Source organism: Neoarius graeffei, chromosome 11 (genome assembly GCF_027579695.1).
Source record: "Neoarius graeffei isolate fNeoGra1 chromosome 11, fNeoGra1.pri, whole genome shotgun sequence".
NCBI lineage: Eukaryota > Metazoa > Chordata > Actinopteri > Siluriformes > Ariidae > Neoarius > Neoarius graeffei.
In genome coordinates, this window is record NC_083579.1 from 47,074,471 (window position 1) to 47,097,245 (window position 22,775).

The 22,775-nt window shown below is 41.2% G+C and overlaps 2 protein-coding genes across 2 annotated transcripts in view; one reads left to right on the forward strand and one right to left on the reverse strand.

Annotated features, from left to right (window-relative positions):
- Positions 1–10,422, reverse strand: part of nubpl (nucleotide binding protein-like) — a 33,630-nt gene extending 23,208 nt beyond the window's left edge. Inside the window, exon 1 of the mRNA XM_060934023.1 lies at positions 10,064–10,422. Within this exon, the coding sequence (XP_060790006.1) occupies positions 10,064–10,210 (147 nt within the window). The 5' untranslated portion in view covers positions 10,211–10,422. The remainder of the gene's footprint in view (positions 1–10,063) is intronic.
- On the forward strand, positions 10,386–18,701 carry dtd2 (D-aminoacyl-tRNA deacylase 2). Its single transcript, XM_060934026.1, has 4 exons — positions 10,386–10,436; positions 10,528–10,661; positions 17,933–18,002; positions 18,121–18,701. Exons 2-4 carry the CDS (start codon positions 10,554–10,556, stop codon positions 18,444–18,446), a joined length of 504 nt encoding a protein of 167 aa, XP_060790009.1. The 5' UTR covers positions 10,386–10,436; positions 10,528–10,553; the 3' UTR covers positions 18,447–18,701.
- The last annotated feature ends 4,074 nt before the right edge of the window (positions 18,702–22,775 follow it).

Consider the following 22,775-nt stretch of genomic DNA (forward strand, 5'->3'; position numbering starts at 1 on the left):
TTGGTCTTGGCCATAGTGGAGTTTGGAGTGTGACTGTTTGAGGTTGTGGACAGGTGTCTTTTATACTGATAACGAGTTCAAACAGGTGCCATTAATACAGGTAACGAGTGGAGGACAGAGGAGCCTCTTAAAGAAGAAGTTACAGGTCTGTGAGAGCCAGAAATCTTGCTTGTTTGTAGGTGACCAAATACTTATTTTACCGAGGAATTTACCAATTAATTCATTAAAAATCCTACAATGTGATTTCCTGGATTCTTTCCCCCATTTTGTCTCTCATAGTTGAAGTGTACCTATGATGAAAATTACAGGCCTCTCTTATCTTTTTAAGTGGGAGAACTTGCACAATTGGTGACTGACTAAATACTTTTTTGCCCCACTGTAAATCATTTCTCCCCCCCCTCCACAAGTGTCTATTGAGTGATAAGGAGCTGATCACTCCCACCAGCTGGAAAACAGCTGCTCAGCTCTGCCCCTTTTCCCTCAAAGAAACTTCACAAGGCATACCATTTTTATCGGTAAGTAAACAAACAAAACAAAACAAACAAACAAATACCTGGCATCAACTGGAAGCAGTGTTACATTTTGATTGGCATCTTGTATTTGACTGGGGACGTGCCACAACCATACAATAATACAGATCAAATGCTATATCATAAAAATGACCTGAATTAAAAACAAAACAAAAAAAAACTTTCATAATAAAATAAATGCACACTAAAATGCACGATGTAGCAGGTTACAACAGACTGATGTCTGATGACCTGACGTTTAGCACTTCATTAAATACCAGTGCAAAATGTTAAAGGAGCAATTTGTTGCTTTAGATGACCTGCAACCACGTGATCAAAATGTGCTACGTCATGAGCGTCCGCCTTGATGGTAGATATACAAAGCAACTAGGATGGCAGGCACTGAAAGCGTGTCTGTAAACAATGCTGAATTTTCTCAGTGTTACCACGATTTGAATGATCGAGCGAAGATACGATACAAAGAGAAGATAGATATGTGTGGTTTTGACCCATATTATTTTTACAAAGTCAGACTTTTCTGAAGATAAGACGCTTCTACCGACCATTGAGTACCCAGATATCGCGTTCTATCTGGTTTGGCTGCCAAAGAATCAAGTCTGACCTTGGACGAAACATAGCCCGTGTTCTGAGTGGGTGCCCAGTCTGGATTGTTTCTATCGTATAATTCTGCTGTCGCTCCTAGAAGCGAAATGGTAACACACGTGTTAAAATTATAACATCGACCGAGTGAACCACGACAAGAGAACGCTCATTTTATAGCAAAATTCTAGCAATACGAAATAAAATTCATCCATGATGATATTATCGAGAAAGCTTTTGAATCTCACCTGAGATAAAATGATTAGTGCAAACACGAGCTGTTTTGATTTTAGCCTCTGTTAGCTCAGCCGTGCTGACATTTTTCAGCCATGCTCATCTCCTCTCTGTACTAAACCTCAGAGTTTCCTCGCCCTCTTTCCGAATCACGGACGGAATTCTAAAAAAATCAGAACGTGCCACGGTCATGAGTACTGTTGTGATCACAACCATATACAGCACGAAGATACGGCATAGCTAAAATAACGCTTAAAGCAGCGGAAAAACAGAGTGTTGCGCACACGTGATTATGTTTTGTATGGAATGTCGCTTGACCCTGTATTTGTATCTCCACCAACATGGCGGACATCCGGGTTTCTATTTTGTTTTGACGTCACTTGCAAGTCAAGGATTGCAAGAATAAAAAAAATGACTGAAGAGTCTCTCTCTATACCCCCTCCCTCACACCAACCAACCCAGAGATCGACATTCAGCGTTTTCTTCACATCTGTTCCTTTGCGAGTAAAACTGGGATTTGGGAGCATACATACAGAACCATTTTTATAACCTAATTTATTGGGACAAAATTAGATTTATTATTAAGCTTTTCACACAGAAGACATCTCTCTCCATCTCTCCATCATGGATGAAAAGTCGGAATTCCTCATCTCATCTCCTCTAGCCGCTTTATCCTGTTCTACAGGGTCGCAGGCAAGCTGGAGCCTATCCCAGCTGACTACGGGCGAAAGGCGGGGTACACCCTGGACAAGTCGCCAGGTCATCACAGGGCTGACACAGAGACACAGACAACCATTCACACTCACACCTACGGTCAATTTAGAGTCACCAGTTAACCTAACCTGCATGTCTTTGGACTGTGGGGGAAACCGAAGCACCCGGAGGAAACCCACGCGGACACGGGGAGAACATGCAAACTCCACACAGAAAGGTCCTCGCCGGCCACGGGGCTCGAACCCGGACCTTCTTGCTGTGAGGCGACAGCGCCAACCACTACACCACTGTTCTGCCGGTCGGAATTCCTGTTCAGCAAAATTTTTCCATACAGCAGTGGATACATTACATTATTAATAGTGGTTTAATAACTAGGTGGTGGTTTATAAATGTGGTTTAATAAAAAGGTTACACATCATATCATGCATTTATTTTTGTTTCTGGAGCAACCACATTTGTTCACCAAAGTTAGCCAGCCTTAAAGGTGACATATTCTACCCCTTTTCCACAAGTTGACACAGCTCCTTGAGGTCTTAATGAAATGTCTTTAACAGGCTTTAGTCAAAATACTACAAGAGTAAAAAACACAGCTCCCTTCTCACCCTGTCTAAACAACCCTGTTCAAAATGACTGATGAGTGCCTGTTCCTTTAAATGATAATTAGCCACTGCTAACCCCACCCTTTCTTCCAGCAGCCAATCAGGTAGCACTTCCCTCATGAATATTCATTCAAGCCATGAGTAGAGATACTCAAACGAGGGGTTGGCATTATCCTAATGAGCTCCCCTTGTGACATAGAAAGGGGAAACCAATCTGAACGGCTTGTCTTGTCGAAGCACGTGTTTGGTGAAATAGGCAAAAAAAAGAAACTGACTGTGGGCGTCTTATTTCAGGGTTTGTGGGTTGGTAGTCACTCCAGATACCCAAATGTATGTGCACAAGCACTGAAAAAGTGAGTTTTTCACAATGTCCCCTTTAAAAACCTAGGAGAAAGCTGACAAAATATTTCAACCCACAATAGTTAAAATTATCAGATCATCTGTATACATTCATCTCAGCTATGCTTCCAGTGGTTTCTTGACTAAAGTTGATAGTAAAAGCCTCGAAATTAAAGATGATTTCAAGCAAAAACATACCCCTTTTCCACCAAATCAGTTCCAGGGCTGGTTCGGGGCCAGTGCTGGTGCTGGTTCACAACTCGTTCAACTTGCGAGCCAGCTGAGAACCAGTTTGCTTTTCCATAGCTCGCGGTGCTAAAGGAAGCCACGTCATTACGTCGCTGTATACGTCAGTTACGTCGCTTATACGTCAGTTACGTCGCTACGTTTGCATAAACCTTGGCGCGAATATCGAAGCAAAAACAACGCGGAAGAAGCAGCAGCAGCAACAACAATAATAATGGATGACTTTGCGTTTGTACAGCTGCTGCTTCTCGTCACTTAAAAATGGCGATCTTTCGCGGTCTTGTTATTGTTGTTGGTCTTAACAACTCCGCCCCCCCGCTGACGTAAGCGGTTCTTTCCTCTGGCCCAGCAGAGAGCTGGTGCTAGCCTGGAACCGGTTTTTTCTGGCCCCAGAGCCAGTTCTTTGTCAGTGGAAACAGAAAACCCGGTTCCAAACTAAGCACTGGCCCCGAACCAGCCCTGGAACTGCTTTGGTGGAAAAGGGGCAACAAAGATGCTGGCCAAAAACAGTTAGGAAACAAATTCATATTGCCATAAAGTTTTGGTTTTTTTTTTTTTAAATGCACACAGGCTATATAACAGAGACTCCCAATTATTTTTGGCCAAACAACTCCCAGTAACATTTCAAAACAGAGTTTGCAATTGTTCTCCCCGTGTCTGCGTGGGTTTCCTCCGGGTGTTCCGGTTTCCCCCACAGTCCAAAGACATGCAGTTAGGTTAACATGGGACAGCCATGACCTGAGGTTGGGCTGAAGTGCCCTTGAGCAAGGCACCTAACCCACAACTGCTGCCCGGGCACTGTAGCATAGCTACCCACTGCTCTGAGTATGTGCATGTGTTCATTGCTCACTTGTGTGTGTTCACTGCTTCAGATGGGTTAAATGCAGAGGACAAATTTCACTGTGTTTGAGTGTGTGCGTGCGCATGTGACAAAATAAAAGCTTCTTCTTCTTAAAAAACAGTAGCACAATAGTTCTAATAATAAAGTGAATGAATAAAACAAAAGGGGAAATTGGGAGTTTCTCTTGCAACCCCATTTGTAAATCAACCTCTAGTTTGGGAACCTCTGCTTAATTAAATGTTTGTGAAAAAAGCAGCAGGTATGGCATCATTCCAGTGCAGGGTCGTTTGTAATGGTAATTAGCAAACCGCTAATCATTGGGCTGAAAAATCCTCGTTAGTCTGACGTACCAGAAGAAGTTGTCTGACGTACCAGTTACCAAAAGACAGGCCAAGCGGGTAAAGTGGATGGGAAAAAAAAAAAAAAAGATGCGCTAATGCTACTAAAACAGAAAATCAAAGAATTTCTCACAACAAGGATTTTTTATTTAATTATTTTTATTTAATTTTATTTATTACATATTTAAGTGATTCATTATTTGAGATTATATAATTACTTAGGGTGGCACGGTGGTGTAGTGGTTAGCGCTGTCGCCTCACAGCAAGAAGGTCCGGGTTCGAGACCCGTGGCTGGCGAGGGCCTTTCTGTGCGGAGTTTGCATGTTCTCCCTGTGTCCGCGTGGGTTTCCTCCGGGTGCTCCGGTTTCCCCCACAGTCCAAAGACATGCAGGTTAGGTTAACTGGTGACTCTAAGTTGACCGTAGGTGTGAATGTGAGTGTGAATGGTTGTCTGTGTCTCTGTGTCAGCCCTGTGATGACCTGGCGACTTGTCCAGGGTGTACCCCGCCTTTCGCCCATAGTCAGCTGGGATAGGCTCCAGCTTGCCTGCGACCCTGTAGAAGGATAAAGCGGCTAGAGATAATGAGATGAGATGAGATAATTACTTAAGATTTTCTTACAAATCTCAAATAATTAATAATAATTTGAATAAAGTCATAAAAAATGCTGGAATATAACAGCTGACACAGTGACAAAGCCAGCAGCTTGACCAGCATGTGTTTTATCAGCTGTTCAGACCAAGCTGAGATGGACTGAGTATTTAAATGACTCTTATTGTTTAAAAAAATATATATCTATTAATGTTTGATGGCAACTGTCCAAAGGAACTCAAAAATGTTTATTAAATTTCTGCCTGTAGATTTTTCTGTGTTCCTATTTTGTTTTCTCAAATGAGGAACAACAGTGGTCCTTGCCCAAACCCCCCTACAAAAAAAAACCTTTACAGTATAACCCCGCAACTTTAGCACCTGTATTTAAATTCTGTGTTTTTCTGTTCTTTAATTGTGCTTTCATGCTTCCCTTCTACACCATGTGGCTCCTCCATCTGAAGACATGAGGAATCAAAAAAATGTGTCAGAAGAAGACACAGAAATCGGTACTAAACGAGACATACTTAGGAGGAAGCATGTTTTTAAACAACACGCGTGTATTTATCGTCATCTGCATATTCTTCGATGTATTTTTTTGTCCTACACTCATCTCACACTTAAGTATGTGCAATTTATGTAGTGTTGCTTACTGTTCTATAACATCCTAATGCTCTACTTCTGGCTGAGGTTCTGTGGAGAATGGCCCCATATGGACAGTTTAAAGATACACTTGGAAGACGGCTCTGGACACTTACAGTTTTGCTATTATGGCTTAGGACTACAATCACCATGATAGGACTGTAGCTGTCATGAACAGTTTTGACTCAAGTCTCCATCAGTGAAGAGTTGATCAATATAAAATAGACTTCATGTTAAAACTATAATGAATTTCCTGGTTACACAATTACACTTTTTGACCCTATAGACCCTTTTTACGTGACGTCATGACAAACGCGGCCGCCATTTTGGACATGAACTACCAATAGTCTACCACAGCCAACAACGAGGAACGACGGCGAAGCATTGAAAGGAATATAGCCATCAAAGAAAGGTTTTACTTTCAGCAAGACTTCCATCATGCCATTATATTGTTGTGCACCTGGATGTAGTAACCATCAACACACAAGGCAAGATTTATCATTTTATCGGATCCCGACAGATGCTGACCGACGGAGAAGATGGATGGTCTCTAAAATATTGGCAAAATGATGTTTATTGACATAGCAATCGTGTGTAACGGGAAGCATTTGCATATCCGAAGTGTTGTGTTTACATCAAAGATAAAATAAACCGATATGACAACGACTGCTGTGCTGCTGCCAGGTTGGGGACACAAACTAGTAGAAAGGAAGTGTGCCAACAGTGCCAACACACTTCCTTTGTGGTCGATTCTGCTTTAAGGTAAGATGCATTTAATTATTCGTCTGCTGTGGGTTTGGAATCGGTAGCCTGACCGATTCGTTCATGTTTGTGGTGCCATTTGTTTGTTGACGCGTGTTGAAATGGAAGATTGGTTGTTGACATGATTTCCAGTGATGCTTTGGTGCTGCTGTGGATCAGATGTGTTGAGTAGCCTGACTGTTTTTTTTTTCTTGCGTGTGGTATCATTGTTGACGCGAGGTTGTTTTTTGAACATGCCAATGCGGACACGATTTCCCCTGATGAGTTATGACTTCAGACGCGATGCGTGTGTGGAGGTGTGGAGTCGGCGTGATATGTGCGTAAGATAGGCTTCTCATGTGTTTGGAGAACATGAGGGAAAAAAAGGGACCCCCCGAAAATATCGGCATAGTTCGAACACTGGGTTGGAGAAAGTAATGGCAAATAGTGAGTGCACAAACCATAGAAGGTAAACTGTACACAGTGCCAGGGCAGTGTGATGGTATGTCTACTTTTAGATTGTGTTAGCTTATCAGTGAACACACTCGTCACTCGACGGGTTTCACGTCTTTACGACGGATACTTAAAAGTGTGTTAGGTATTATTGTTGCAGTCTAAGCAGTCTTTGTAGCAGCTAGATGAGCGAGAACCGAAAGGGTCTGTGCCATAAACCGTTATTTCTTCATGTCCAAAATGGCGGTCGCGTTTACGAAGGTCACATGAGTGAAAAGGGTCTATAGGACACAGATATGGAAATGACTTGTTTATAATCATGCGATCTGTTATCACCCAAATGAGGATGGGTTCCCTTTTGAGTCTGGTTTCGTTCTTTTGTCATCTCAAGGAGTTTTTCCTTACCACCGTCACCTCAGCCTTGCTTATTATCAGTTCATATGTTTAAAATCTTTATTTTCCCGTCAAGCTGCTTTCTGACAATGCCTATTGTTAAAAGCGCTATACAAATTAATTAACAGCCCTGTGATGACCTGGCGACTTGTCCAGGGTGTACCCCGCCTCTCGCCCGTAGTCAGCTGGGATAGGCTCCAGCTTGCCCGCGACCCTGTAGAACAGGATAAAGCGGCTACAGATAATGAGATGAGATAAATTAATTTACTTGTCTTGCACCATGGTCCTGGAAAAACTAACATTTAATTCCAGTGTATACCAGTTATACATAGGAATGACCAAAAAAAAAAAAAAATTATTTTCATTTATTGTTTAAACCTGGTTTGCAGGTGTAGTGAATTTATGCTGTAGGCTTACTTCAGCAGTGACAACAAAACAGCTTCCTCATAGAAAGTTGTGCATGATTGCTGTGAAAGAGTTTATATGGTCTTACAGATGGCGGCTTTTGATTTACAGGTCACAGGCTGAAGGATATAGAATGCATGCACTTACAGTGCTCAGTGTAAATGAGTGCACCCCCTTTGAAAAGGAACATTTTAAACAATATCTCAATGAACACAAACAATTTCCAAAATGTTGACAAGACAAAGTTTAATGTAACATCTGTTTAACTTATAACATGAAAGTAAGGTTAATAATATAACTTAGATTACACATTTTTTCAGTTTTACTCAAATTAGGGTGATGCAAAAATGAGTACACCCCACAACATAAACTACTACATCTAGTACTTTGTATGGCCTCCATGATTTTTAATGACAGCACCAAGTCTTCTAGGCATGGAATGAACAAGTTGGCGACATTTTGCAACATCAATCTTTTTCCATTCTTCAACAACGACCTCTTTTAGTGACTGGATGCTGGATGGAGAGTGATGCTCAACTTGTCTCTTCAGAATTCCCCATAGGTGTTCGATTGGGTTCAGATCAGGAGACATACTTGGCCACTGAATCACTTTCACCCTGTTCTTCTTCAGAAATCCAACAGTGGCCTTAGATGTGTGTTTAGTCATGTTGGAAAAGTGCACAACAACCAAGAGCACGGAGTGATGGTAGCATCTTCTCTTTCAGTATAGAGCAATACATCTGTGAATTCATGATGCCATCAATGAAATGCAGCTCCCCGACACCAGCAGCACTCATGCAGCCCCACGTAAGGACACTGCCACCGCCATGTTTCACTGTAGGCACCAGGCATTTTTCTTTGTATTCCTCACCTTTGCGACGCCATACAGTTTTGAAGCCATCAGTTCCAAAAACATTTATCTTGGTCTCATCACTCCAGAGTATAGAGTCCCAGTAGTCTTCATCTTTGTCAGCATGGGCCCTGGCAAACTCTAGGCAGGCTTTTTTGTGCCTGGGCTTTAGGAGAGGCTTCTTTCGTGGACAGCATCCATGCATGCCATTCCTCTGCAGTGTACGCCGTATTGTGTCACGGGAAATAGTCACCCCAGTTTGGCTTTCTACTTCTTTAGATAACTGCAGTGAACTTGCATGCCGATTTTCTTCAACCCTTCTCATCAGAAGACGCTCCTGTCGAAGTGTTAACTTCCGTGGACAACCTGGATGTCTCTGTGAGACGGTTGCAGTTCCATCTTTCTCAAATTTTTGTACCACTTTTGCTACAGTATTCTGACTGATAAGTAAAGCTTTGCTGATCTTCTTGTAGCCTTCACCTTTGTGGTGTAAAGAAATTATTTTCTTTGGGGAATTCTGAAGAGACAAGTTGAGCATCACTCTCCATCCAGCCACTAAAAGAGGTCATTGTTGAAGAATGGAAAAAGATTGATGTTGCAAAATGTCGCCAACTTGTTCATTCCATGCCTAGAAGACTTGGTGCTGTCATTAAAAAAAAAATCATGGAGGCCATACAAAGTACTAGATATGTAGTAGTTTTTGTTGTGGGCTGTACTCATTTTTGCACCACCCTAATTTGAGTAAAACTGAAAAAATGTGTAATCTAAGTTATATTATTAACCTTACTTTCATGTTATAAGTTAAACAGATGTTATATTAAACTTTGTCCCGTCAACATTTTGGAGTTGTTTGTGTTTATTGAGATATTGTTTAAAATGTTACTTTTCAAAAGGGCATGTACTCATTTACGCTCAGCACTGTATCTATGCTTTATGACATGTCTTTTAGGGAAAAGTGACAGAGCTGTGCAGGAAAAATATGAATACAAGTCTGAAATAGGGCGGCACGGTGGTGTAGTGGTTAGCGCTGTCGCCTCACAGCAAGAAGGTCCGGGTTCGAGCCCCGTGGCCAGCGAGGGCCCTTCTGTGTGGAGTTTGCATGTTCTCCCCGTGTCCGTGTGGGTTTCCTCCGGGTGCTCCGGTTTCCCCCACAGTCCAAAGACATGCAGGTTAGGTTAACTGGTGACTCTAAATTGAGCGTAGGTGTGAATGTGAGTGTGAATGGTTGTCTGTGTCTATGTGTCAGCCCTGTGATGACCTGGCGACTTGTCCAGGGTGTACCCCGCCTCTCGCCCGTAGTCAGCTGGGATAGGCTCCAGCTTGCCTGCGACCCTGTAGAACAGGATAAAGTGGCTAGAGGTAATGAGATGAGATGAAGTCTGAAATAAGGAACTCAGCCAGCATGTCAGTCATTGCCTGTCTGAGTTTTGTTTTCTCACAAGCTGCACCAGTTCAAATGACAAACTCATTTCGCTCTTCTAGCTGCATTAGTGTCATGCATGACTTCATAAACATGTACACACTGACCACAGCTGACACACAAGGACTTGATCATTCAGGCTCTTCACTTACCTTCAAACAGACACCAGGTTTCCAGCTCACCGAGAGCCGCTGAAGATGTCCAACATTACTGCGGGACCATAATAACACAGTTCCAGAGGACACCGAGTAACACTTCAGCATCTGTGAAAGCTTTCTACAGCACTGAGAAAATATCATTTTATCAATATTTCACAAAATATTAGTTCAGTAGCTAAATGCAGGGTGGTTAAGTCATTTTACACGCTTGTATTGCCGAGTTTAAACTTGTAACTTAAAGGTTACATTTGTAAAGAAGAGTGCTTGAACAAAACTCAACATGCTACTGTGAGCCGCGGAGGCGCGTTTTGATGACGCAGTGCGGAAGTTACGGTACTTCTTACTCCATAATCGGCTATATTTCAGTGTACGTGCAGTATTTTCTTTTCATGGCAGTTGTTTGTCGTCTTCATTGAAGCAGTTTTACGTCAGTTTTTACTCTCTTCTACCAACCACAGATTGAAGCAGTTTTTGCGTCAGGACGATGTCAAACGGACCTTCAGTAAAAGTCCGAGTGCTTCTTCAGCAGTGTTTACACGCAAAACTACAAGTAAAACCTGCAGATGTGGACTCTGAGGCAGAATGGGTTGAGGTGATCTGTCTATGTTTACATTTAATCTCTCTCTGAAAATGTAAGGCATGACACTGCAGCTGAATATGGTATAACGGGGCTCGAAATTCGCGGTGGTCCGGTCGCCCGAGGCGACTTAATTTGTCATTTGGCAGGTAATTCCTGTCACGAGGCAGCCCACGTGACACCTGTCACGGTCTGAATTTACCAGGTAAATGTAAACTGTAGCAGCCACTGGGCAGACACTGGGCAGACACTGTGCCATTTTTGGCCCGATTTTGACACGATTTTCATTCGTGCGACTATTTTGGAGATCGGGCCGAGTTTTGGCTCAATCGTGCGTCTCGGATCGCGTAGTATACACTGTAAAAAAAAAAAAAATCCGTTGTTTTTACGGAAAAAATACTGGCAGCTGTGGTTGCCAGAATAATCCTGTTAAAAATACAGTGAAATGTAAACAACATTACAGAATAACTTGTACATTTCACTGGGATTCCATGTACAATTAATGCTAACTAAATGTAAATTTTACAGGTATTCAATGTACAATAATCAATACATAACTGTTAATTTTACGGATATTCATTGTACAATAAAAAAGCATCTAGGAATGAATTGCGAGTGTTCTCGATTATTGGTTTTTGTGGCTCCAAAATGATGGTTACAAGCAATGATCTACTAGACAGATATTTTATTTGATTTAGAGTTTTACGAAATGTGCCGGAGAGCCTCTACTGACATTTTTTATTTTTTTTTTAACAGGGCAATGATGTAATTTTAACTATCACATTCTGTTTTAGTATTACAGTTTGTCTGTGTTTAAACTACAACAATTTGTAAATTCTACAAAAAAATGTGATCAATTCAACATATTCATCTCATCTCATTATCTCTAGCCGCTTTATCCTTCAACAGGGTCGCAGGCAAGCTGGAGCCTATCCCAGCTGACTATGGGATAGGCTCGAACCCAGGTTAGGTTAACTGGTGACTCTAAATTGACCGTAGGTGTGAGTGTGAATGGTTGTCTGTGTCTATGTGTCAGCCCTGTGATGACCTGGCGACTTGTCCAGGGTGTACCCCGCCTTTCGCCCGTAGTCAGCTGGGATAGGCTCCAGCTTGCCTGCGACCCTGTAGAAGGATAAAGCGGCTAGAGATAATGAGATGAGATGAGATTTTAGAAAGACAAGGAAAGTTGTCATGTCTCACCGCTCGCATGGAAAAAGAGTGTTTTTTCGACTGACTCTAGAAATGGTACAGTAACCAAGGAAGAGCTAACGGAGTGCCATTACAGATTGTTTCCTCATCCATATTCAACAGCTTGTCTACTGATAATCAAATCTCACAATTGTAGTCACAATTCGCGTTCTATTAGTCCACAAATGTGTTGAGGCTGGCTAGTCGAAAATAAATATATATGAAGCGAAGATTCAGACTAGGGCTGTGCGATATATCGAATATACTCGATATATCTCCGAAAATTCTGTGAGAGATACATAAAATTATTATATTGTAACTATCGAGTATTTTATGGTCATCTGCCGACTTGCATTTGTTTAAAACCTTTTCCGGTGTTTTTCTGCTGAAAGGAACTTGCGGGAAGATTTCCTAGTTTCAGTTTCCAGCGCTGACTCAGTTCGTGCAATCGCTGGTGTTGCATAGGCCAGTGTTTCCCAACCTATCTTGAGCCATGGCACATATTTTATATTCGAAAAATCCCACAGCACACTACCAAACAAAAATGTCACAAAAAGTATGTCTCATGAAGTACAATGATCATCTAGTCTCAACTTACTCACAGTTTACTTACTCAGTGTGAAACCTGGGCCTGTTTAGTTGAACACAAAACTGATATACTCGCAGGAATTGAAGAAAGACACACACGAAGATCTTCCTCAACAGCTCTGAGTTACTCTCCTTTTTTAGTTTTTATAGCAGTCATGCTTGAAAAGCACAGCTCGCATAGATAGGTTGTGGAAAATCACCTTTTTTGCTTTCTTCTGACCTCTACTCATACTAGGGCCTTCATCTGGGTCAGAATTTTCTCCAGGACCCAGTTTGGATTGTGTACTTTTTCTTTTCAAATATTTATCCCTCGCTATCACCGCTTTCACACCTAAAACATTACTAAATCTATTGTTTGAATGGCAACAGGCAGATACACAGGTTAATTAGCTACCTGCTGCCATGTAGTGTAAGAGTATTTAATTGTTTTGCCTGTCACTATATGTCGCTAGCATAGACGAACGACGACAAATTATTTGCAGTAAATGAATAATTTTTTGAACAATTAAGTGAAATTAGTTCCCACGGTACACCTGATGATCTCTCACGGCACACTAATGTGCCACGGCACAGTGGTTGGGAATCACTGGCATAGGCTACCGCGTAAGCCAGACCTGGGCATTTTACGGCCCGCGGGCCACATCCGGCCCTTTGGTTCATTCTGACCGGCCTGCGTAAGGTTAATTAGAAATTACAAAATAAACGTATTTTCTAATTTTACCTCATGCATGGACTGAATGTGCATTGCTTTTATTTTGAAGTTGTGTTCAACAAAAATGCAATGCGCGCGACATGAACATGACATGAAATCCCACGAAGCCTAATCCCATGATAACTACTTCCGTAATTTGTCCAGACCGACCACAAACTTGTACGACATCCTTCAAGCGGTCCAGCCAATCACATAGTGTGACGTCATCAGCAGGTGCCGGTGTCACGGTCTGATCGTGCGCTGGTATAAATTTACCATGCACATGCCGATTCCCCCCGGTCAACTTCCGAGAAGTCTAAATTTACCATTTCTTGCTGCGATTTTGTACCGAGCATTTCAGCACATTTGTGGACTAATAGAACGCGAATTGTGAGATTTGATTATCAGTAGACAAGCTGTTGAATATGGATGAGGAAACAATCATTTCCCAGTCACAAAATGAAGATCAGCAAAACACACAGTCCAAGGAGGCACGAGACCAGCGATTCGCCATTTTCAAAAGAAAGATGATATTTTTACAATCTTTTTCAGATTTATAATGTGTAGATAATGTGTTTTTGTATTGTGTGAATGGTTTGGATTGAATTTTATTAGTATGTGTAAAAAAAAAAAGTTAATCTTATTTAATTAAAGTTAATAAATTTACCTGGTAAATTCAGACCGTGACACTGGCCCTCCACAAAATGTTCAGTTTCTCATGTGGCCCCATGGAAAAGATAATTGCCCACCCCTGGTGTAAGCTCTGTCAATTTCAACAACAAATTAAAAATGGAAGCGGACGAATTGGTTCCTAAAATAACTAGTAAGGGGTTAGTCATCTGGCAGGTTTTTTTTTTTTTTTGGATTATATTATGGTGCTTTGTGTTGTTCTCATTTATGTATTTAACAACAGTATCAAAATACTCGGGTCTTGAAATAAATGCACATTAGTCATGAACAATGATAACTACTCTCTTTTGTGTTATTTTTGACAAGTAAAATTCATACATGAACAAATTTTGGCGAGTTGATTTTCTGTTTGGGTAGTTACTTTGGAAGGTCACTAGTCCGGCTGGCTGGTGAAAAAATATATGAATTTCGAGCCCTGATATATAACAGCAATCATATCAGCAATTGATTTGGGAAGATGTATAAAATGTATAATAAGATAAGATAGCCTTTTATTATCCCACAAGGGGAAATTTACATTGCTACAGCAGCAAAATATATAAAGAGATAAAGATCAGGCAGTGAAGGAGTAGTGCAAAAGTACTAAGTATACAAAAAAGGATATATATAAAAGAAATAAACTACAAATTTAGAGATTTAAAAAATGAACAAATTTGCATAAATTACCAGGTTTGCAGATATATAGTTAACCTAAGTGTATTACAAAGGTGGTATTGCATGTGTAAGTATTGCACAGGTATTATTACCAGTATTACCCAGATAGTATTGCACAAGTAAGTAGGTATATTGCACAAGGGCCATTTTAACCATGTGTAGCTAGCAGTTCACTGTAAAGTACTGATGCTGATAGTCAGTGCACCAATATGTACATATGATGTATGTACAGTGGGGCAAAAAAGTATTTAGTCAGTCACCAATTGTGCAAGTTCTCCCACTTAAAAAGATGAGAGAGGCCTGTAATTTTCATCATAGGTATACCTCAACTATGAGAGACAGAATGGGGGGAAAGAATCCAGGAAATCACATTGTAGGATTTTTAATGAATTAATTGGTAAATTCCTTGGTAAAATAAGTATTTGGTCACCTACAAACAAGCAAGATTTCTGGCTCTCACAGACCTGTAACTTCTTCTTTAAGAGGCTCCTCTGTCCTCCACTCGTTACCTGTATTAATGGCACCTGTTTGTACTCGTTATCAGTATAAAAGACACCTGTCCACAACCTCAAACAGTCACACTCCAAACTCCACTATGGCCAAGACCAAAGAGCTGTCAAAGGACACCAGAAACAAAATTGTAGACCTGCACCAGGCTGGGAAGACTGAATCTGCAATAGGTAAGCAGCTTAGTGTGAAGAAATCAACTGTGGGAGCGATTATTAGAAAATGGAAGACATACAAGACCACTGATAATCTCCCTCGATCTGGGGCTCCACGCAAGATCTCACCCCGTGGGGTCAAAATGATCACAAGAACGGTGAGCAAAAATCCCAGAACCACATGGGGGGACCTAGTGAATGACCTGCAGAGAGCTGGGACCAAAGTAACAAAGGCTACCATCAGTAACACACTACGCCGCCAGGGACTCAAATCCTGCAGTGCCAGACGTGTTCCCCTGCTTAAGCCAGTACATGTCCAGGCCCGTCTGAAGTTTGCTAGAGAGCATTTGGATGATCCAGAAGAGGATTGGGAGAATGTCATATGGTCAGATGAAACCAAAATAGAACTTTTTGGTAAAAACTCAACTTGTCGTGTTTGGAGGAGAAAGAATGCTGAGTTGCATCCAAAGAACACCATACCTACTGTGAAGCATGGGGGTGGAAACATCATGCTTTAGGGCTGTTTTTCTGCAAAGGGACCAGGACGACTGATCCGTGTAAAGGAAAGAATGAATGGGGCCAAGTATCATGAGATTTTGAGTGAAAACCTTCCATCAGCAAGGGCATTGAAGATGAAACGTGGCTGGGTCTTTCAGCATGACAATGATCCCAAACACACCGCCCGGGCAACGAAGGAGTGGCTTCGTAAGAAGCATTTCAAGGTCCTGGAGTGGCCTAGCCAGTCTCCAGATCTCAACCCCGTAGAAAATCTTTGGAGGGAGTTGAAAGTCCGTGTTGCCCAGCGACAGCCCCAAAACATCACTGCTCTAGAGGAGATCTGCATGGAGGAATGGGCCAAAATACCAGCAACAGTGTGTGAAAACCTTGTCTACTTACAGAAAACGTTTGAACTCTGTCATTGCCAACAAAGGGTATATAACAAAGTATTGAGATGAACTTTTGTTATTGACCAAATACTTATTTTCCACCATAATTTGCAAATAAATTCTTTAAAAATCAGACAATGTGATTTTCTGGATTTTTTTTTCTCATTTTGTCTCTCATAGTTGAGGTATACCTATTATGAAAATTACAGGCCTCTCATCTTTTTAAGTGGGAGAACTTGCACAATTGGTGACTGACTAAATACTTTTTTTGCCCCACTGTATAAAAGTTCCATACTAATAATTAGTATGGAACTTTTATACAAACATTTGCAAACAAAAAACAATTCTTTTGGATGATGCTAAAATTAATGCTTATTTCAAAGTCAAAGTTCTTCCCTGTGCCATGTGGCGCATCGGGTGGCGCCGATCTCCATTTCTGTAGCCCTCGGCCTCTTGCCTATTACATAGCTAGGGTTACAGTGGGGGGCTAGTCCTCTGGTAACCACGAGAGTTTAACTCCCCACTTGCATCTGTATTGCAGCGTGCCTTGCCAGATGGTAGTAGGTACCATTTTTATGATGGTCTTTGGTATGACCCGACCGTGAATAGAACTCACGATCTCCCGATCGAGAGGCGGACACACTACCACTAGGCCACTAGCCGGTTTTCACTTGTTTATTTCACTGTGCCTAAAATCTCAAATAAATACAATCCTTATCTTTTTGGGAAATTCCTCCTTAATATCTTTTTCTGTATAGGTATCAAGATGAATTTTTTTTGGTTCTGAGTATTGAGACTTAGACAACCTTTATTGTCATTCAGTATGCAACAAGTGTACACAGAACGAAATTTCGTTGCAATTTGGCTCAGCACAGCATTAAATATGAAGTGTATTAAATTATGCAGCAGCAAAAATATTATAAAGTGACCTGTGGAGTTAGGAATTGTTCAAGTATAAATAGAAGTTTAGAATTTGGAGTTCAGCAATCTGGTGACCTGGGGGAAAAAGCTATTACAGAACCTGGTGGTCCTGCACTGAAGGGTTTGGGGATTTGAAAATACAATATGGTTTAACATTACTTCCACTTCAGTCAGTGTGGTTTATAAGCTTTATAAAGGATATTGACATATTTTGTACATTCTATGGACAAAGCTTTGTGGCCACCTGGCCATCACACCCATATACTGTATGTTCCTTCCCCATATTGTTGCCACAAAGTTGGAAGCACTCAATGGTATGGAACCACACAATTGTATCGGTGTACTGTAGCGTTACAATTGCCTCAACCGCACTGTGGTGGGTTTCCCAAAAGACTCTTAATCGTAAGAGCGTCTTAACTAGGAGAGAGAGCGTTCATTGTGCTGCTCATTCTACCATTTAACAATGATCTTTGGGCTGCGATGCTTTTGAGAACCTCAGGCCTGAACACTTTGGGACGAACTGGAGCGCTGACTACACCTCAGGCCTCCTCACACAACATCAGTGCCTGATCTCACTAATGCTCTTGTGGCTGAATGAGCACAAGTTCCTACAGCCACGCTCCAAAATTTAGTGGAAAGCCTTCCCAGAAGAGTGGAGGTTATTATAACAGTAAAGCGGAAACTAATTCAGGAATGGGCTGTTCAAAAGGCACATATGGGTGTGACGGTGAGGTGTCCACAAACTTTTGGCTATATAGTGTATACCATAAAATATGGCATGATTATGGAGCTTAAACCTTCTTCAAAATTGGTAAGTTTCACATAATGTAGTGAATGTGAGTGGACGAAAACAATTAACACTTTTCTGATGAGTTTTAGCATTTTTATTACGACATGTAATGGCATGTTATAGATGCAATTAATCTGAAAATCTGAAAAATAGTTGACGTGATCAAAACTGTAGTTTCTTGTCCTAACTGGTTTACATCTTACATATTTGCACAGATTAATCGTGGAATGGTCATCTACATTTGCTTCTTCAAAGAGGCAGCTGAAGATATGATCCCCAAAATGGGTATTGTGCAATCTTGTTGAATAATTACACTTAAAATTTACAATAATGTTGTAAAACAAATGCATGATTGAAAAAAAAGTCTTGATTTAATCAAGCCTACAATTCCTGCTCTTCTCAGTGAACACCCTCCTAAATGTAAAGCTGTGTGAGACTGAATCTGGGAAATACACCTCCGTTGTTGATCTGCCTGGCAGCGTCCTCATTGTACCTCAAGCGACACTGGGAGGGAAAGCGAGGGGGAAGTCCATGCAGTACCACTACAACATCGGTAAAGAGGATGGTCAGAAACTCTATACCAGTTTTGTCACTCACTGTGAAAAGGAGCTGAGTTTGGCCTCCAAGTGTACTGAGGCTGGCACAGAAGTCAAACATGGGACCTACGGCAACAGACAAGTTCTGAAATTGGATACAAATGGACCATATACTCACTTAATGGAGTTTTGAGAATTGTCGTCAAATGTATTAACTGCCCCAGGAAGGTGCACAAATGGAGAAGCGGAAATCTTTATTAATAAATCTAAAAATCATTTATCTTTGCTGTAGTTGATGATCCATGTCTTGATTTTATGCCTCGTCACCCCCATTTGATTTAACTGCCACATGGGAGCCTTGATTACCAAGTGGCTCTGGGGTTTATTGTTGAATCAGGAAGTTTAATGCACATCAGTTACCAAATAAAGGTATCTTTCTTAGACCTATTTTACCAAAGTAAAGCTGTATTTTTGTATATTCTGGAATCATCTTGTCTTATACCTTGATAAAGACAAAATGCTGAGATATGAAAATGGCACTAGGTGAGGTTCTGGCCTAGTTAATATACATGCATAATTCAGTTTCTGAGTAACAATAAAGGTGTGTGTGTGCACGCGCAGGAACATGGTGCTCTGCAATGGACTAATGGCCGTGTTCGTTAATATTGGAACATACTGAAGGCAAAAGTTTGCCCACTTACACTACCGTTCAAAAGTTTGGGGTCACCCAGACAATTTTGTGTTTTCCATGAAAAGTCACACTTTTATTTACCACCATAAGTTGTAAAATGAATAGAAAATATAGTCGAGACATTTTTCTGGCCATTTTGAGCATTTAATCGACCCCACAAATGTGATGCTCCAGAAACTCAATCTGCTCAAAGGAAGGTCAGTTTTATAGCTTCTCTAAAGAGCTAAACTGTTTTCAGCTGTGCTAACATGATTGTACAAGGGTTTTCTAATCATCCATTAGCCTTCTGAGGCAATGAGCAAACACATTGTACCATTAGAACACTGGAGTGAGAGTTGCTGGAAATGGGCCTCTATACACCTATGGAGATATTGCACCAAAAACCAGACATTTGCAGCTAGAATAGTCATTTACCACATTAGCAATGTATAGAGTGCATTTTGATTAGTTTAAAGTGATCTTCATTGAAAAGAACAGTGCTTTTCTTTCAAAAATAAGGACATTTCAAAGTGACCCCAAACTTTTGAACGGTAGTGTACGGTATATACGGTACATTCATCTTTAGTAACGGCTTTATCATGATCAGCATTGCTTTATGGATTGATGTATATTTTTGGGAAATAGAGCCAGTTAAATTGATTAGGTTGCAGTTGGGTTCAAGCAAAAATACCTGAAGGAATGGGCAGGATTGTTCAGAATTGTTTAGAGAGAAAGCTCTGTGCTGTCTGCAACCCTCACCTATGGTCATGAGCTTTGGGTAGTGACCGAAAGGATGAGATCGCAGATACAAGCGCTTGACATGAGCTTTCTGGGCTCACCCTTAAGAGATGGGGTGAGGAGCTCAGACATCCGGAGGGATCCGTTTCATGTCGAAAGGAGTCAGCTGGGGTGGTTCGGGCATCTGATTAGGATGCGTCCTAGGTGCCTTCCTTTGGAGGTTTTCCGGGCACATCTGACTGGGAGGAGACCTCGGGGTAGACCCAGAACACGCTGGAGAGATTATATATCTCATCTGGACTGGGAGTGCCTTGGGATCCCCCAGGAGGAACTGGAAAGTGTTGCTGGGGAGAAGGACAGCTGGAATACCCTGCTTAGCCGACTTCGGATAAGTGGAAGAAAATGGATGGATGGGATGGATGGATGTTTTGAGAGAAGCCAGGAGTGGGATTTTAAAAGCAGTCCTGTACACACCTGTACCCTGGAACCTCCTAAGGCCCAAGCTGTTTTTTTTACATGCATTTTTTATTTCTCTTTGCTATTTGGGCTTATTAGAACCTGATTAGAATAAAAACTAAGCATCATCTTTTGATAAGATGTACTTTTAGAGAAAAAGTATGTCCACATATGTGGATTCTTGTTCCGAATTTCCATAAAGTGCTGTCCACGCATGTGACCGCTAAGCCCTAGGAGGTTAATGAAATTTAAACAATTAGTTTTAAGTTAAGGCCTGTGTCCTACTGGCTTCATTTACCTTAAAGCAAAAATGGCATACAGTAGGCTGCCGTTTATTGCATTTTCCAAATATGTATAGACTCACCACAAATTATAACTCTCATTAAAAACAACTGCTTCACTTTAGTGATAACATTATATATTACATATATCAGTAACATATGCCACTGTCACTTACATGTAAACACTAATCATTTAGTTATATCAAAGTATCACTGGGAACTTACAGTACCAGTCAAAAGTTTGGACACCCCTACGCATTTATAGGTTTTTCTGTATTTTGACTGTTTTCTACATTGTAGAACAATATTGAAGACATCAAAACTATGAAATAACACATGGAACATATTTGGAATTATCTGGGAAACAAAAAAAGTGTTAAAATATGTTTCATATTTTAGATTCTTCAGCGTAGCCACCGTTTACCTTGATGACGCTTTGCACACTATTGGCATTATCTTAACAAGCTTCATGAGGTAGTCACCTGGAATGCTTTTCAATTAACACCTATGCCTCGTCAAAAGTTAATTAGTGCAATTTCTTGCTTTCTTAATGTGTTTGAGATCAAACAATAAATAGTAAATAATAAAAATACAGTAAATAGCCCTATTCCACAACTGTAGTAATCCATATTATGTGAAGAACCGCTCAGCTAAGTAAAGAGAAACGACATCCATCATTACTTTCAGACATGAAGTGTCTTTTAATTCATGAAAATAAAGAAAAAACATTGAATTAGAAGGTGTGTCCAAACTTTTGACCGGTCCTGTATTTTTCTCTCCACTGTTATGTGTACACTCATCATCCACTTTATTGGACAGTTTAAGATTGGAAAAGACCAGGCGATGTTTTTCTAATCTTCAGCTGTCCTGTTTCAGTGAACCTGTGCCCACTGTAGCCTCAGATTCCTGTTCACACTGACAGGAGTGAAATCCAATCCACGGTTCAAAGTATTGTGTGTAGTGTGATGCTTTCAGCTCAAACCAGTCTGGCTGTTCTCCTCTGACCTTTCTCAAGAACAAAACTGCAGCTTACATCATTCTGTTTAAACTCTAGAGACTGTTGTGTGTGAAACTCCCAGGAGAGCAACAGCCTCTGAAATACTCAAATCGGCCCACCTGGCTCCAAAAACCATGCCACAGTCACTGAGATCACATGTTATCTATTCTGATGGTTATTTTGATGTGTGAAGCTTTTGGTTAATTACCTCCACCAACTTTGTTGGAGAAGGTTATGTTTTCACCTCCATTTTTTTTTTGTTTGTTTGTATGCCTGTTTGCAACGTAACTCAAAAAGTAGTGAACGGATTTTGATGAAATTTTGAGGAAAGGTGAGCCATGGGCCAAGGAACAATTTTTAGATTTTGATGTAAATCCGGATATGTATATGGATCCAGGATTTTGTTTTGTGTGTGTGTATTCTAATATATGGCTTGGCAGAGGTGAAGCTTTTGTTGTGAATCTAAATTATTTAATGCATTGCACTGCTTCCACATGCTTGGCTGATTTGTCAATTGCATAATTGCGCAGTGACTGGTGAGTGTATATGTCAGGGTGATCAAAGTTCCCCTGTGGAAAGTATCGTCATCACTGCCAAACCAGGCTTGAGGTGAACCACGTTTGGTTGACTTGACCAGAATTGAGGTTTTTCACCTGACGTCACAGGGTCACGTGACGCCCCGGTGTCCGCCATTTTGAAGGTCAAGCTAGCTAATGTCAACAACATAGTAGCTGGTATGTTACTGTAGCAATGTTTACGTTCAGTCATTTGGATGACTGTTAAAACCTTTCAGTCTCAAGTTTTTCCTTTACTGTATTTACTAGTTTACTGTAATTATGATCCGGCAGCTATTTACACCGGATCCAGTGTAAATAGCTGCCAGAGCGCGCTCCGGCTTGCTCCCCCTCAAATTAAGCAGCGCGATCCGGCTTGCTCCCGGAGTGCTCCGGCCGAGGTTCCGGAGCGCGCTCCGGCTTGCTCCCCCTCAAATTAAGCAGCGCGCTCCGGAACCTCGGCCGGAGCACTCCGGGAGCAAGCCGGATCGCGCTGCTTAATTTGAGGGGGAGCAAGCCGGAGCGCGCTCTGGCAGCTATTTACACTGGATCCGGTGTAAATAGCTGCCGGATCATAATTACAGTAAACTAGTAAATCCAGTAAAGGAAAAACTTGAGACTGAAAGGTTTTAACAGTCATCCAAATGACTGAACGTAAACATTGCTACAGTAACATACCAGCTATGATGTTGTTGACATTAGCTAGTGCTAACAGCTAGCTGCTAGTACACTGCTACAACACAGACACCGACCCTAATAATACAGTTCTTGGTCATTGCCTGGTAACAGCAAATTTATAACGGGCCATGTCTCAACAGACTAAGAA